The sequence below is a fragment of the Zalophus californianus genome, chromosome 12 (assembly GCF_009762305.2).
Source record: "Zalophus californianus isolate mZalCal1 chromosome 12, mZalCal1.pri.v2, whole genome shotgun sequence".
NCBI lineage: Eukaryota > Metazoa > Chordata > Mammalia > Carnivora > Otariidae > Zalophus > Zalophus californianus.
Window position 1 is genome coordinate 19904866 of NC_045606.1, and position 18458 is coordinate 19923323.

Here is an 18458-nt window from a genome sequence, read left to right on the forward strand (position 1 = left end):
TAGAACTAGAACAGTAGGGAGCAGGCTGTTCTAGTTCAAGCTCATCACTAACATCTCTATAGGAATTGAATGTCTTGGATCCCTGGTGCCCAAAGGAAATGACAACAGAGGGCCTTACAGAGAGGAGAGGGGTCAGTACACGGTCCCTGCATGAGGTAGAGTCAGGGGGCAACACTCCTCTACCATCTTGCCTGGGAAGTAACCTGCAGTTACCACAACTTAGCACTGATTTCCTTGAATCCTGTGGGAAGCTGTGCCTGCAGCCATTTCAAAGTAGATCATAAAGTGTAAGAATAAATAAATGTTTAGGGAACTATTTCTAGATAAAGTGTAAAAGAAAATATATATTTAAATATGCTATTTTATATAGTCCTATATTTTTTATAGTCCTTTTTTAGTCCTTTAGGTTTTACTGAAAAATTATTTAGGGATGAGCTTATAGTTTTGTTGTTGTTATTACATCATGTTCATAAACTTGAAGCTTGAAGTGTGATTTAAGCTTTTACTAGTACTGGTAATACTAATATATATATAAGATATGATCTGTAAGCACAGGAAAAAAATACCAGTGTTCTTACTTTCCTCCATATGTGGAACATAGGATAATAAAGATATATTTTCCTTCATGTGGATACTATTATTTGTTTCAAAGTTTGTAAATGGCATGGTTATTGAAAGTTTAGTAAATCACCTGCAAAGGATTCTTTTTAGGCATCTTTTCTATGTGTGCGCTTTTAAGTTTGTTTTACACATTATTTTTTTAAGTACTATTTTTTTGGAGGCTAGGTCTGTAGGTAGCACGAGATAGGAGAAAGTAAAGTACCACTTAGAATATCCATTTAGGTTTGTTTTATATGACTATGATATTCTTAAAAATAGTATTTATAATTTTTAAAAGGGTCAATTGAAGTTATTTTTATATTCATTTATGAATGCCAAACACAGAGTAGTTCATTTTCTTAAAAATGTTTGCATGGTCCTTTTGAAACAAATCTGTTACACATTAAGTTTATTGTATTTTAAACTTTTTTCTTCTTAAATATCACAATTTTCTTAGAAATTACTCAGAAAAATTAATTGCTTAGGCAAAGCTTAGTAATCTTTTAGAGTGTAATTCCAAATTTCTGATCCCAAGTTTTTGTTGTTGTTTGGCCATGTGCCTGTGGTGACCAGTGACATAGTGACTAGGAAGCGGGTGCCAGATAATTGAAGTATATATGGTAGAATGAGCAGAGGACTTAAGATTCAAATACCTTAGGTCTGCCACTTACCAGCTATGATATGTATGTAATTTTATGTACTTCAGTTTCCTCATTTCTAAAGTGGGCAGGGGGCAAGCAAGAAAACATAACTCAGATGATTTTTATGAGGATAAAATGAAATACTCTCTACTAAAGTTTTTATAAAATATGTTAGGTGATATTACTGATAACACTAAGTTATTTAAATAAATATTCTCCTTTTAAAGTACAAATAATTTCTGGGGGGATCATTTACTTTTTATGAATTATTTTAATGAAATAATACAGCTGGTTTTTATGTAGCCAGGACCCAGCACTGCCTAGGGAATAGAAGTTTTGATCTTATTTTTGAGTAGGGTACTAGGTAGATTTGTCCCATGGATGTTTGGAGCGTGGGAGGAGGTGGGTTCTAGGTTGCAGGATGGTGAAGGGAGCTGGCACAGAGAAGCTGCTCAGGGTACAGAGTCTTCTGCCTTGCACATAACTCACCTGTCTCACATGCAGCTGACCAGCCCAACGTAATTTCTACTTAAAGCAGTCATGACACTCTCATATGTCAAATTCTTTCATGTATTTTTCAAACTTTATTTTTGATGAGGAAGAGATTGTCACGTTCTGAAATGGTTGCAGATCTGTCCCCTAGTCTCAGTTGACTCAAAAGACAGTACACACCAATGTGTTTCTATACATATCAGTTATTTTTGCTTTATTTTTACGATATGATTGTATGCTAGGGAAAAATGGTCCCTGAGAACTAAAATGAATTAGATTATAAAATTTTGCAAATAAAGAATCCTGGGGTCTGGCTCCAGAGCATACGTTCATAAGCACTATACCACAACTACCTCTTAAACAATAGCCAGTTTTATTAAGTACTTTGTGTGTGCTGGCCACTGTTCTAAGCCTTTTGCCAATATTGACTCAAATCTTAAAACAGCCCTGTGAAGGAAGGCATTATTATGAATTTTCATTTTATAGATGAAGAAACACAAGTTGCGTCATTTACCAGCAGTATGTTTTTGGCAAGTTACCTAACCTTTTTGAACTTGAATTTTCTCTTCTGTTAAGTGGGTATAATATCTGCGTCAGAGGAGTTTTGTGAGGTTAAAAAAAGGGGGGGGTGGGGAGCACGTGTAAAATGCCTGATAGCTGAAGGGGATCAGTTAATTTCAGTTCTCTTCCTCCCTCTGCTGACCAGATGTTCATGGACTTAAAAATACATTGTAATCTTAGTATCTCCAAGAACATAAACCATGGCTTGGGTATGGAGACTGCTAACTAAAACTGCTGTAGGTTTGCATCATATGTTGAAGTCATATATTAAAGAATACGAAGTTTGAAGAATGATCTGGCAGGACAGCTGTCATTCCGCTCATGGCCAGGTTTGGTTTGACAGATGGTTGGGTGAGTGGGTGTCCTTCACCATTCTCTTATGTCTTTATATTGATTGATGTATGAATGAGGATGTCTTTTCCATATAGAGAAGAGCTATTTTTTGGTGAGAGGTGCTTAAGGGGGAGACAGAGTGTTTAATTAGGAGAAATAACCTAGTTAGGTTTATTTTTCTTTTATTTTTTCTTGACTTTTGGAGTAAAGTGTAGCATACATACAGAAAAGCACAAGGGGTCCCTGGGTGGCTCAGTCAGTTAAGCGTCAGACTCTTGATCTCAGCTCAGGTCTTGATCTTAGAGTCATGAGTTCAGGCTCCACATTGGGCTCCATGGTGGGTGTGGAGTCTACTTAAAAAAAAGAAAGAAAAGCACAGAAACCATACATATGTACCACAGTGAATTATCACAAAATGAAAACACGTGTAAATATAATCCAGGTCAAAAAGTAGAAAATGACCACCATCTAAGGAGCCCACTTCATGCTTCCTCCTGATTTCTACCTCTTCTTCCCTCCTCAGAGATAATCACTATCTTTGCTTCTAACATTAAAGGTTAGTTTTGCCTGTTTTTGCACTTGGAAACATACAGTAGGCATTCTTTTTTATCTGTCTACATTTGCTCAACATTTTGAGATATTCATCCATGTTAAATGAAGCTGTGGCGTATTTTGAGCAGTCCCGTAGTCATCTTTAGACATGGGGTAAGCAAGAAGCAGTATTTAGCTAGCTTTCCCAGTTGGGCCTTTACAGGGTACCTTTATTTTTGGCCTTGAATAATTAAGAATTCTTTTTGTATCACAACAGCGTTCTGTTGGTACTGACATGTTAATAGTTTGCTCTCATCATTTTATTAGATATAGTATTTACAAGATAATGAAAGTATTGGATAGTTTTAAAATTTATTTAAAAATTTTTGGAAGCAGTTATGGGGCACCTGGGTGGCTTAGTTGGTTAAGTGTCTGCCTTCGACTCAGGTCATGATCTCAAGGTCCAGGGATTGAGCCCCACATCCAGCTCCCTCCTCAGCGGGGAGCCTGCTTCTCCCTCTTACTCTGCCTCTCCCTCTGCTTGTGCTCTCTCTTGCTCTCTCTCTGTCAAATAAATAAATAAAATCTTTAAAAAAAAATTTTGGAATCAATTTCTAATTTACAAAAAATTGCATGTACAATAAAAAGAACTTTTTCTCTTTTTTCCCAAATCATCTGAGATTGTGACCTGATGCCCCATGACCCCAAATACTTTAGTATTTGTATCTTTAGTATTTAGTATCTTAGAATGGCATTCTCCCACATAACTACAGTACAACCGTCAAAATGAGAAAATGGACTCATTGCTCCAACCTGATCCTCAGGCCCTATTCAGGATTTGCCAGTTGTCACAGTAATGGATTTGAGAGCAAAAGAATCCAGTTCAGAGTCACATACTGCATTTAGTTGCTATGTTTCTTGAACTTTCATTTAGAGTAGTCGTTCAGTCTTAGACTTTCATGATCTTGTGACCTTTGAAGATTACAGGTCAGTTGTTTTGTGGAATCACCTTTAATTTGGATTTGTCTAACGTTTGCTTATGGTCACATTCAGGTTATGCATCTGACAGGAATATCAACAGAAATGATGCTTTGTTCTCATTGCATCCCATCAGGTGTTACAGGATTTCATTTTATTTTATAACTGATAATGTTCACTTGATCATTTGATTAAGATGGTATTTCTTTTCTCCTTGTTGTGGGGAAGTACCTCGAAACCTTGTCAATACCTTGCTCCTCATCAGAATTTCAACTTAATCATTTTTCATTTCTGTCTGGCTTCAGGATATCCTATTTTAAGATAGGGCAATTACCAGGATAGGTATCACCTAATCCACATGAGCACTTTAAAAGCAGAATTTTCTGTGGCTGATCAAAGAAGGGGAAGTCAGAGATTGGAAAGATACTTTAACTTCTCTATAAGATGGGGATGATGATAATATCATGTCTACATTGTAGGCTCAGAGGATTAAACTCATTTAAGGACAATGCATGTAATAAGGCCCCTATTGCTTGATTATATTAATGTTAATGCAAATGTTCTCAGTTCTGATTTTTATTTCTCTAATATTTCAGAGGTGAAATGTAGGCATTCTTAAAAAGGCAAAAGAGTTCAGAAATTATTTCTGCGTGGCCTTAGAATATTGGAATATGTTTTTATATTTGTACTTGAACATGTGTATTAGCTTTCTATTGCTGCATAAGAAATTACCATAAATTTAGTGGCTTTAAAAAGCACACATTTATTAGTTCACAGTTCTGTAAGTCAGAAATCGAGGCAATGTTGCTGGCTTCTGCTCAGGATATCAGGTAAATTTAAAGTTTTGGCTAAATTGTATTCTAATCTTGAGGTTCTAGGGAAAATAGCTTCTAAGCTCATTCAGACTTGACAGAATGCAGGTTTTCTTGGCTGTAAGAATGAGGTCTGAAGCTGTCTGGCTGGCTGTCAGCCAAGTCTCAGGCCTCCTAGAGAGCACCTGAGTTCTTTGCCACATACCTATCCATCCACCAGCCAGCAGGGGTTTGTTGAATCCTCATACTCTTAGTCTCTGACTTCTGTGACTGGCCAGAGAACACTTTCTGCTTTTGAAGGGCTTGTTGATTAGGTCAGACTCATCTGATTCTCTCTATTTTAATTCTCCCATAAATAGTACTATCTTTGGGACTTTAATTAGATCTACAAAATTCTTTTACAGCAGTACCTAAATTAGTGTTTGATTGAATAACTGAGAGAAGGTGTGCATGTATATCAGGGGCTGGGAGTCTTGGGGGGCTTAGAGTTTTGCTTCCTACAGTATACATGTATCATATTTTTAAAGTTTTTATTCACGTAATCTCTACACCCAACATGGGGCTCAAACTCACGACTCTGAGATTGAGGGGCACACTCTCTGACCGAGCTGCCAGGTGCCCCTTTTAGATGATTTTCTAACAAATAATTTCAAATAGAATAATGAAGTTTTTCTGAAAATCTTGCTGAGGAAGAGTTGGAAGTTTCCTAAATTGCCTATCTCTATCTTGTGGCAACCTAGTGATTATTCATAATGGATTGTTTTGCCTCTTAAAGCAATGCAAGTTTTTCTTTGCAGTATAAGGGAAGTAGTCTCTCTGTTTCACCTGGATCAGGCTTTGATAACATTGTGCCCTTAATTGGTTTAAGAAATAAATTCCCAGGACATCTCACAAAACATGATCATGAATTCAGGCACTGGAATCTCTGTGCCTGTAGGCAATTATATTTTGCTTTCTTGGCCAACAAATGGGCATAATAAAAGTGCAGTCGTCAAAAATAAGTGAGGTAACAGGTGGCCATAATTATGCTTGTCCTGTTATAAGCATGAATATTTGCTGAGCACATGGTCATTTCTTAATAAAATTATGCCTCTGTCTTGCCCCTCCCACCCCTTTTCAGGAATGGGACCAGGTAAGAGTAAAATATATATTTAAAAGTTAAGGAATAATGGGTAGTTAAATGGGCGGAATGTTCAGTGGGAATAGAAATTTATTATATCAAAAAATTATCTAAAAATTATTTCTGCTTGGGCTTTGGAATTATTTTTGTGATTTTATTAGCATTCTTTTTATTTCCAGTCTCTGGGTCATTGGGAGGACAGTTTAAAATATCAATGGGCCTAAAGTTAGATTTTGCTATAAATAATTCTTAATATAGGGAAGTAAGATTTGTTTATATTTGAGGATTAATATAGGAGAAATGGGCATAGTATTAGAGAGCACATTTGAATGTTAATAGCCAAAGTTGTGGAAAGTATTTTGTATTTGGACAGATTATTTTGTCAAATTCCCCTTGTTAGGGCTAGGATTTATAGATTTACTTAAATACAGAGATTGTATTTGGACAGTTAAGGGTGCTCATAATCATATAGTTTTATATACTCAGCAAGTTCTTGTGGAATGGCATGGGGAAAATACTAATTTACTAAAGTAAAATGGGAAAACAGTCTCCTAAAATTATCTTCATTACCTTTTTACTGCTATTTGTAAATGATTAAACAGGGATTTTAATGTTTTGGCCGAGAGAAAAAAAGCAGTTGGCCAAGTTGTTTACCAGTTACTGCTGACATTGTGACATTACTGTTATTAAGCAGTGTTTAGATCTGAAAACCTGAAACTAAGAAAGTTGGCCTGTCTACACTTAATATAAATAGAGTTTGGAAGATTTTTCTGCCCTAAACAGTTGCTTTTTATGGAGTAAAATAGGAAGAACTGTTTCAAGAATTAGTTCTTAGCTCTCTCTTATCTTCTAGATTTGAGGTTGGATAGTTAACATTTACATCTGTCTTTCTCCAGGCTTCATTATGGAATCATTTCAGTATGAAATACTTGTGATCAAGTTAATATTAATAAATGGCAGCTACATGTTTTTATCAGTTTGCTTGAACTACCTCTCGGTAAAATTCCAATGTTGATTCATGGAAAACTATTAAGTAATTATGATTAGTTAGTGCTTCTCAGACTTTGGAATACATAGAATTCTTGGAGAGATTGTTAAAACATGGATTCCTGGATCTCATTCTTAGAGGCTCTCATTGTGTATGCCTGGCATGGTGCCAAGAACTTGAATTTATAGTAGTCTCAGGTGGTGCTGCCAATCTCATAATTTTGAATTGTACTGAATGAGATGATGTTTGATTTGTGAGAATGTTCAAAACTTGGAAAGTAACAGGTAACTCTAGTGGTACTGTGTGTTTTATGGTCCTTTGTGACAGAATTATAAACTAAAATTTCAAATTATATTTTGCTATATTACTTTATATCTAGAAGCTAATACATTAGGCAGGACTTCAGGAGTATTTTGCATGTTGTTTTACTATCATTTTTTCTATTGTTTTATTATTGTAATAAGCTATAATAATATTTTGAATAATTATATTGAAATAAAATTGCTTACATTCTAATAAAAATTGTACTTGGAAAATAATTCCTATTTGTGGTGAATAAGTGCTTTCTCTCTTTTTTTCCCTTTATTTACAGGCAGTACTTAATTTTCCTAAATATTGTGAACCTGTGGTTAAAGGAGAAGGTAACTATGTAATTTTACTTATTAATATTTGTTTTGAAACAGTTTCTGTAAGATCTGAATTTTTGAAATTTTCTCCCTTTTGGGGTAGCAAATGAACGTGATACTCGCAAACTCTGGAGAAATATTGAACCTCATTTGAAGAGAGCCATGCAGACTGTTTATCTCAGGGAAATATCGAGGTAATTTTCTGTTTAGTGTGTGTAATATTTCTATCTTTAATTTGGATATTTTGTCTACTAAAGTGTAAATGTTTTCCTTTACCTTCTTCACATTAGGAAAAAACCCCACGAGTTTTGAATCATTTCTTCTTATTTTGGGAAGGACAGCCAATTTAACCAGCATGTTACACAGTTTGAAGCAAGGCATATATTTCACAATTGCTAATTTTTTTAAGTCTGGAAAGCTACAGGAAAATCAGCTTTAGCTTTGTTTTTTATATTTGTGTTAGATATTTGAATAGGTATGATGAAAATTTGATTATTAAAGCAATGTGTAAATCAAGTCATAAGTCTGCATTTGTCTGTTATTAGAATTTCATAGTAGTGAAACTGCTAAGGAGACATGGTGGCGTTTAGTGGGAAGAACAGGGTTTTGATTCCATTTCAGCCATTTTCTGCTTTGTGGTCTTAGCAAGTCACCTAAAAACCTCTAGGCCTCAGCTTCCTCCTCTCACAGTCTTTCCAAGATTTAAAGAATGTGTGTGAAAACGATTTGTGAGTAATAGAGTGCCTTACAGGTGATAGGTTAAGCCTCAGTTACAAAGCAATATAGGAAATTTAAAAACAACAACAACACTATCTGCTTTTCTCACTTTCTGGTCAGTTGTGTTATCATTTTTGTCTCATAAATACCTTAATCTGTAAGTACTTTTCTTTACTAAGTTTGCTTTTCATTTAATTAGTTGATTATAATTCAGGGAGAAATTTAATAGTTTCTAAATAAATAGAAGCATTACAAAGATACTGCTATTCCTCTTTTCAATAATGAAAGTCATTTGATGAGGATTTTTGGAAGTCACAGAATAGAAAAGCTTGTGATCTACTCTTTTAAAGGTAGAAAAATTTGGATGTTTGTTAAAATGATTTTTACATAAGTACTTAGAGTTTCTCATAGGATAGTCATGGCCATGTAAATCCAGTTTTCTCTACAAGATCAATAAGGAGAGGAGATAAAATCACTCCTATCCCCTGTCTGCAGTATAACTGGGAGGCTGTGGAGTTGACTACAAACTTCAATTTATGTGTTATTAATGAAACAACCTAAGTCAGTGGAGTCCACTCTGGAGCTCATGCTGAAGTAAAACGTTAAGCAGTCATTGCAAGGAGAGGACAGAGGAAGTAGGGGGTGGGCTCACCAGTAGTGGTGAAAGACGGATGAAATCCCCTCTGCATGAGAATCCGGCCCTGAGTGGGAAAACATGGAGGACAAGTGGCGCCTGGAGGGTTAGAGCACTGGCTACTAAAGAATCAAAAGGAAGTGTTTGAAGAGTATGTATGGCAAGAATTATCATGGCAGTCTTGGGAAAGGATTGTTTTCTAGGGAAGACAGGTGATTTGGAAGGGCTGGGTATCCCCTGAAGGATGGGTAGGTAGTCAAGAAAGAAGCAAGGGGTAGAAATTAAGATGCCTTTGGCGCCCCCCCACCCCCAATCAAACAAAAAAAGAATGACAAAATCAAAAGATAAGCCATCTCTCCCCCTCAAAATGGCACTATGTTTTAAAGAAACTGTACTTCATCCTTACAGGAGAAGGCATTTTATTTTTATTCATTTATTTTTTTAAAAAGAATTTATTTGACAGAGGGACAGTGAGAGAGGAAGCACAAGCCGTGGGGGGATAGGGGGGAGTAGGAGAGGGAGAAGCAAGCTTCCTGCTGAGCAGGGAGCCCGATGTGGGGCTCCATCCCAGGACCCTGGGATCGTGACCTGAGCCGAAGGCAGACGCTTAACGACTGAGCCGTCCAGGCGCCCCAGAAGAAGGCATTTTAGAACCAAGAAATCTAAGCCATCCCAAACCCTCACCCCTGCATTCATAGTATCATCTATTTGCTCATCCAAGCAAACATTGGGCATTTCAAAATGAAGAGAAAATAAACAGAAAATCCATAAAAAGGTATTATAAGAAGAAACAGAAAATGTGAATAAAAAAATTTTAGCTGATGAGAATTTTTGCCTTCCCACCCAAATAAAGCAGAGGAAGATACAACACCACATACCAACCTAGTTTAAATTTTAAACAAGCATTTTCTAATATGAAAAATTACCTTCAATCAGAAATTCAGCAACTCAGAATAGACAAAAAAAAAAAAAAAATAGGATGTGAAACAAAATTGACCAAACTCAGGAATGCAATTCAAGCAAAAGTAATTTCCTCAGATGAAAATGAAATTTTAAGATATCCAAAGGAGAGTAGATTCAACTGAGAATATAATAAAGAGTGTTGAAGAGAGGAATGAAAACAACCAAAGGACAAAACTAAATAAAGAGGTAAAAGTGATCAAATAGAATGTAACAAATGTGACAGGCAAAGAAGATTCAATGTATGTATAATTGGATTTCCCAAAGAAAGAAAACACTGGATTTGAATTAAGATCTATTTTTTTTTAAAGATTTTATTTATTTATTTGACAGAGAGAGACACAGCAAGAGAGGGAACACAAGCAGGGGGAGTGGGAGAGGGAGAAGCAGGCTTCCCGCCGAGCAGGGAGCCCGATGCGGGGCTCGGTCCCAGGACCCTGGGATCATGACCCGAGCCGTAGGCAGATGCTCAACGACTGAGCCACCCAGGCGCCCCTAAAACTGTAATCCAAGATTTTCCAGAAGGAAAAAAAGACCTGGTTCCACATTTTTTTTAGAAGATTTTGTTTATTTGAGAGAGACAAGGAGCGAGGGAGAAAGAGAGCACAAAGCAGGGGGAGTGGAATAGGGAGAAGCAGACTCCCCACTGAGCAGGGAGCCCGACATGGAGCTCGATCCCAGGACCCTGGGATCATGACCTGAGCCGAAGGCAGACGCTTAACCAACTGAGCCACCCAGGCGTCCCTGGTTCCACATAGTATAGGGTTCATCTTTTCATTTGACCCAGAATGGTCAATTCTGAGACTGCCCTAGTCTATTAATCTGTAACAAATTACCACAAATTAGTATCTTAAAACAATGTGTATTATCTTATACTTCTGGATGTCAGAAGTCTAATATGAGTGCAGGGCTGTGTTCGTTCTGGAGGCGTTTGGGGAGAATGTATTCCTTTGCCTTGTCACATCATTTAGAGGCTACCTGCATTCCTTGACCTGTTGTGTTCCTTGGTCTGTCTTCAAAGCTAGTAATGTATCATTTTCTCTTCTCTCTGACCTGTGTTCCTCTTAAAAGAATCCTTGTGATTTCATTGGGCCTACCCAGATACTCCAGAATAATCTCTCGATCTCAAGATTCTTATTAACTCAGTCACATGTATGTATAGTCTGTAATATGTTTCTTTCACAGAAAGGTGCAGAGCACAGAAATAAGCACTGCTAATCTGACCTCTTGCCATATTGAAACATATGAATTGTATAGTCTTTATTAACTTTGTCATGTTAATTTGCTTAATTTCCTTATGTGGTTATTTTCTTTGTCTTTTTGAAAAACGTTTTTTGGCAGTTAGGATACTTTGCATTTTTGTTCCACTTGGTTACCTTTGTAGTCAAATCATAGAATGCCCTTAAGTCCCCTTTTTTCTTGTAATGTGGGGTAAAGGACCAGTGAGACTTTCCAATAGGGTAGTAGGAAAATAGCATTCTAAGTTTGCTGAGATCTACTGGTCCATTTGAAAGCATTCAAATTGCTTCAAGGTGTGACTTATCTATTTTTTTCCCACCATCCCTGACTCTTCACCCATGTAAAATAAGATTTGCTAAATTAAAAAAAAAATCACATTTTATAGTTCCAAGTTGAGATTAAATAATTGGATAAACAGAATAAAGAAAAAGAATAAAGTCATAGAAGGCTAGATTCTGATTCAGCAAGCTGTTGTTAGGAATATATGTTGCTTGTACAGCTTTTATAAACCATTTGGATGAATTATAAAAAAGACTTCAGCTTTGTTCCCTGGTTCATCTTAAAATTCTAGCCTGTTTGACCTCAATTAATACAACTGCTCTTTGAGTCACCTCTGGAAATTGATAGTTCATAAACATTTATTTAGAACATGGATAGACTTTTTAGTCAGATCTCAGTTGAAACTGGTCCTACCTCTTAGAAGCTTTGTGTTGGTTAACTTTTCTGACTTTCAGTTTTGTCATTTGTAAAAAAAAAAAAAAAAAAGAAGAAAGAAAAGATATGCTATCTGTCTTATAAGTTCATGAGTATTAAATGGAATATCTTAAGAGCTGGGTTCATAAGAGATATAAATCTCCTCTCATCTCATTAAAATGGTCATTTTATCTCCTGGTTGTCCTTTGCAAGTTTAAATAACATTAAATGGGTAATTGCTATATAAGAAACTTATCAATTTGAACTGTCTCAAAGTCTGGGTTTTAACAATGTAAATGATAAAAATTTATTTTTATTTGCATTTATAAGAAGTAATGAATGTGAAAATGCCTTATAATTCTGAAGCAATATTGAGCTATAAGGTGGAGGAAGTGATCTGTTTTGAAAGTCAGTTTGTTGTGCTAGGTCTGCTCTCCACATAGGTTACTAGTAGTCTGTCAAAATTTCCCATATTGCCATACAGGCATATCTTGGAGATACTGCAGGTTCTGTTGCAGACTACTGCAATTAAAAAAAAAAATTCAGTAAAGTGAGTCAAATGAATTTTTTGTCTTCCCAGTGCATATATGTTAGTTTACATTATACTCTCATCTATTAAGAGTGTAATAGATTATCTTAAAAAACCCCACAGTGTACATATACCTTAATAAAAAATATATTATTGCTAAAAAATGCTAACCATCATCTAAGCTTTCAGTGAGTTGTAATTTTTTTTTTTGCTGGTGGAGGGTCTTGCCTTGATATTGATGCCTGTTCACTGATCAGGGTGGTGGTTGCTGAGGGCTAGAGTGTCTGTGGCACTTTCTTAAGACAACAGTGAAATTTGCTGCATCTGTTGACTCTTCTTTTTTTTTTTTTTAAGAGTTTATTTATTTATTTGACAGAGAGAGACACAGCGAGAGAGGGAACACAAGCAGGGGGAGTGGGAGAGGGAGAAGCAGGCTTCCCGCTGAGCAGGGAGCCCGATGTGGGGCTCTATCCCAGGACCCTGGGATCATGACCTGAGCCAAAGGCAGATGCTTAACCAACTGAGCCACCCAGGCGCCCCGACTCTTCTTTTCATGAACGATTTCTCTGTAGCTTGCAATGCTGTTTGATAGCATTTTACCCACAGTAGAACTTTCAGAATTGGAGTCGGTACTTTTAAATCCTCTTGCCACCTTATCAACTAAATTTATATAATATCCTAAATCCTTTGTTGTCATTTCAAAAATCTTCATTAGCATCTTGACCAGATTCCATTTCAGGAAACCACTTCCATTGTTCATCAGAAGCAGTTCCTTATCTATTAAAGTTCTGTCATGAGATTGCAGCAATTCAGTTACATCTTCAGGCTCCACTTCTAATTCTAGTTCTCTTGCTCTTCCACCCCTTCTGCAGTTATTTCTTCCACTGAAGTCTCGAACCCCTCAAAGTCATCCATGAGGGTTGGAATCAGCTTCTTTCAGACTCCTGTTAATGTTGATATTTTGACTTCTTCCCATGAAACATGAATTTTCTTAATGGTGTCTAGACTGGTGAATCCTTCCCAGAAGGTTTTCAGTTGACTTTGCCCTGATCCATCGGAGGAATTACTGTCTATGGCAACCATAGCCTTGAGAAATGTATTTCTTCAATAGTAAGACTATAAAGTTGAAATGACTCCTTAATCAGGAGGCTGCAGAACCGGACTCTGTGTTAGCAGGCATGAGAACAACATTAATCTCATTGTCCATCTCATCATCAGAGCTCTTGTGTGGTGACCAGGTCCATTGTCAGTAAGCAGTCATATGTTGAAAGGAATCTTTTCTGAGCAGTAGGTCTCAACAGTGGGCTTAAAATACTCAGTAAACCATGTTGTACCCATGTGCTGTCATCCAGGCTCTGTTGTTCCATTGATAGAGCAGAGGCAGAGTAGCTTTAGCATCATTTTTAAGGGCCTTAAGATTTTTGGAGTGGTCCTTGAGCATTGGCTTCAACTTAAAGTCACCAGTCAAGGGCGCCTGGGTGGCTCAGTTGGTTAAGCAACTGCCTTCAGCTCAGGTCATGATCCTGGAGTTCCGGGATGGAGTCCCGCATCAGGCTCCCTGCTCAGCAGGGAGTCTGCTTCTCCCTCTGACCCTCCTCCCTCTCATGCTCTCTGTCTCTCATTCTCTCTCTTGCAAATAAATAAATAAAATCTTAAAAAATAAATAAATAAAGTCACCAGTCACATTAGCCCCTTACAGGAGAGTCAGCTCTGTACCTATGAAAGTCCCAGATGGCCTCTTCTTCCAATAGAACGTTGTTTGACCTACACTGAAAACCTGTTGTGTAGTGTAGCCACCTTCATTCATGATCTTGGGTAGATCTTCTGAAATAACTTGCTGCAGCGTCTCCGTCAGCACCTTCTGTTTCACCCTGCACTTTTGTTAGAGAAATGGCTTCTCCTTTAAACCCCATGAAAATGCTAGCTTCAAACCTTCAAACCTTTTTTCTATAGCTTCTTCACCCCTCTCAGCCTTCATAGAATTGAAGAGAGTTAGGGGCTTGCTCTGGATTAGGTTTTGGCCTAAGGGAGTGTTGTGGCTGGTTTGATCTTCTGTCTATATCGCTGTCCATATCCATGAAATGTTCTCTATATCAGCAGTAAGGCTGTTTTGCTTTATTTTTTGTGCGTGCACTGGAGTTGCACTTTCAGTTTCCTTTAAGAACTTTTTCTTTGTACTTAAACTTGGCTAACTGGTTGGTGCAAGAGGCCTAGCTTTTGGTCTGTCTCAGCTTTTGAAAGGACTTCCTCACTAAGCTTAATAGTTTCTAGCTGGTGATTTAAAGTGAGAGACTTCCTTTCACTTGAACCCTCAGAGGCCATTGTAGGGTCATTAATTGGCCTGATTGTTGTGTTGTGCCTGAAGTAACTTGCTGCAGCTTCTACGTCAGCACGTTCTGCTTCACCCTGCACTTTTATTTTAGAGAGATGGCTTCTTTCTTTAAATCCCATGAAATGGGACTTTCATAGCTACAGAGCTGACTGTCTTGTAAGGGGCTAATGTAGCTGGTGACTTTAAGTTGAAGCCAATGCTCAATGACCATTCCAAAAATCCTAAGGCCCTTAAAAAGCAGTTATGTTGTGTTGTGCCATTAGTTGGCAATATTGTTGTGTCTCAGGGACTAGGAGGGCCCAAGGAGAGGGACACATGGGGGACTAGCCAGGCAGTGGAGCAGTTATGTTTGCCATCTTCTGTGGGTGCAGTTTGTGACCCCCAAAACAATTAGAATAGTAATATCAAAGATCACCTTTGGTGGTCACAGATCACCATAAGAAATAATAAAAATGAAAAAATTTGAAATTAATATGACAATTACCAAATGTGACAAAGAGAGATGAAGTGAGCAACTGCTGTAAAAAAAATGGCACTGATAGACTTGCTTGACCCAGGGTTGCCACAAACCTTCAATCTGTAAAAAACGCACTATCTGCAAAGCCCAGTGAAGTGAAGCATGATAAAATGAGGTGTGTCTATATTTCCATAATTTTCAGCTGTGCTTGTGAATTTGAAAAAATACATACAGTTTGATTTGGGTTATTTAGTTCTGGTCTGGCATTTATTTTTAAATTACTATTTTAAGAGCTGAGTTAAAGAGTTTGAGAGGGTTCTTACAGATCATTGCATATAACTGCCTTATTTTTTGGTGAGAAGGTTATTTATTTATTCAAGGTCATACACCTAAAACTTCTGTCTCTCAGGGTAGTCTTTTTCCTACACTATAATGTGTTTCCTAATGAATTTGATTTGTCGTATCATGACTTCATATTCTTAATAATATTTGGGGTGTTTAATAGTTTTAATTGCAAGTAAAATCAGGGGGCAGTGGAAATGCCATGAACTTTACAGGCATTCTATAAGGACTCAGGTCTTAGCTCTGCTCTGTTACTGACTAGCCGGGTGTCCTTGGGCAACATAACCTATGGGCCTCAATTTTCTGATGTAATGGCACTTATCTTAAGAAATTGTTATGCAGGGGAGCCTGGGTGGCTCAGTCGGTTGGGCGTCTGTCTTTGGCTCCGGTCACGATCCCAGGGTCCTGGGATCAAGCCCCACATCGGGTTCCCTGCTCAGGAGAAGCCTGCTTCTCCTTCTCCCTCTGCCCCTCTCCTCCGCTTGTGCTCTCTCTCAAATAAATAAAATTTAAAAAAAGAGATTGTTAAGGAGTTGGAAATGGTGTGTAACAGTTGCATCTAATATGCTGACTGGAGCATTGGGAGTTTTACTGAAGAATAGGTGATGTTATTTATTTATTGGTACTTTTTGATAGCTTTAAAATTGTCAGGAAAAGAGATATAAAAATTAACATCTGGATATTGATATGTAAGTTTATATTCTAATACTAAATGATTTCATTGAGGCACAAACATGTACATTCCATTTATATTGTCTTATTGATAAGGAAACTGGCTATTTTCTTAAACCAAAAAATTACTTTTTCTAGGACTCTTAGTATATTGATTTCATATATTTTCAAACCATTATTGCTGTTCTATTTTCTTTCAGTTCACAGTGGGAAAAGCTACAGAAAGATGACACGGATCCAGCACAACTTAAAGGTATCGAAGGAAGTATTGAAACAGTTATGAGAGACATTTCTTTGATTACTAATAATTGAGATACTGAGGTTAATACTAAAAATAGCATCAGTCAGTAAATAGTGTTATGAAAAATAATTTACAAATTACTATGATATTTTAATTAATGATTTTCTCTTAAGTGAAGCTCCAATTTATGAGGGGAAATAATTCGAATACCAGGTTTCTATTTTCTAAATGTTGGATTATGTCATGTAAAAATCAAGTGGTTTAATTTCTTTAAATGCTTTTGTTCAGTTGTATGACACAATTTTATCTCAGTATATATGTATTTCTTGAGTTTAATGTTAACTCAGTTTGGGGGATGCGTTTCTGTTGGTTATGATTAAAAAACTTTGTGCTTTTGTTTTATTTGAAGAAACTATTACTTTGGATTTATCCCAATAGAACAACTTCACTTAAAAAAATTGAGCAAGTATCTAAAATATTCTTATTTTAAAAAGTAGATCACTGGCTAGTGGTTAGAGGACATGGTGTGAAATTAAGTGGTGTTGCAATTCTCTTTTGTCTATTTTGGTTTCTAAATGCCCTAGATGCTGTACAAGTGATTTTCAGTTGTGTGTTCCAATGGCAAGAAATAGATGCTGGCGTTAGAAAATCTGCAGTAATTGGTCTGCACTATTCCCTAAGTGTATGACCCTGAGCCCAACTCAGTGGCCTCATCTAAAATGAAAAGAATGTCTAACTTTAAGTTACTGCAAAGATTTGGAGATGCCTCAGTAATAAGGCGGCACCTAGCACAGTGTCTGTGCTAGATATTCAGTAAATATCAGATTCCTTTCTTTCCTGTAAAATTAATCGATGCTATTTGACTGGCTCCTTTGTTTTATTTATCCATGCATTTAGTTATTTCCTTTGTGTGGGGGTACCGTAGGGATACAAAAACAAAAACCCAAATGTGTTTCCTTCAGCAAATATTATAGCTTGGTAAGAAATATAATTTATGTACAACTGTTCTACAAGGTATAAAGTTACAGGGGCATAAGTGAAATCCACAAAGTAGGAATTCATAGTAGGGATAGATTTTCTATTTTGGTATGATAGGAGAGCAGCAGGGAAGTTTAATGGAAAGTGAGGCTTTGAAGGGCAGGAAGGGTAGGATTTACACTTCGGAATAGGAGGAGCTAAGAAAAAATAATAGAAAAAGCAAGCATATGATTAATAGTAACGTTCACTGCCGTTGCCCATTATTATAATTTAAGCTTACAGAGTAGGTCATTTTTACCACAGAACACCATATGGAAGTCAAAAGATCAGTGAGAAAAGATAAGAGATACTTAAAATCTAATGGTAGCCTATCAAATGCCTTCATAAAAGATTTTTGTTACGTAGGTCTCTCAGCATATACTCAGGTGGAGCTTCCATATTACTCTAAGTTTATTCTAATTGCTGCATACCTCGCTTCATACAATCCAGCAAGAACTGACAAGAGGTTCTTCCTTAAGGTAATAATTATTTCTTCTTACTTTGTTTTTGAAGATTTCAGGAATGTTTTGAAATTTCTCAACACCTATAAGTTTCTCAGGGCAGAGATTAGAATAAGGGATTGCTAAATGTATATTTAGGACTTATTCTTCAAAAACTTTAAATTAAGGTCACAACCTGATTGGGGAAAGTAGATAGCTTCACAGGAGAGTTCAGGTATACTTTAGGTAATAGTCCTAGATTTAAAAAATACATAAATAAGGGCGCCTGGGTGGCTCAGTTGGTTAAGCGACTGCCTTCGGCTCAGGTCATGATCCTGGAGTCCCGGGATCGAGTCCCACATCGCTTCTCCCTCTGACCCTCTTCCCTCTCGTGCTCTCTATCTCTCATTCTCTCTCTCTCAAATAAATAAATAAATAAAATCTTTAAAAAAAATACATAAATAAGGTTTTGTGTAAAGTATGAGAGATGGGAATAATTTTAA

At 36.8% G+C, this 18458-nt stretch overlaps 1 protein-coding gene across 3 annotated transcripts in view; it reads left to right on the forward strand.

Annotated features, from left to right (window-relative positions):
• Positions 1–18458, forward strand: part of ORC5 (origin recognition complex subunit 5) — an 89970-nt gene that overhangs the window by 26148 nt on the left and 45364 nt on the right. For all 3 annotated transcript variants that reach the window (XM_027574955.2, XM_027574956.2, XM_027574953.2), the window contains 4 exons: positions 7649–7697; positions 7786–7876; positions 16458–16510; positions 17882–17994. In XM_027574955.2, coding sequence (XP_027430756.1) covers positions 7649–7697; positions 7786–7876; positions 16458–16510; positions 17882–17994 — 306 coding nt within the window. The remainder of the gene's footprint in view (positions 1–7648; positions 7698–7785; positions 7877–16457; positions 16511–17881; positions 17995–18458) is intronic.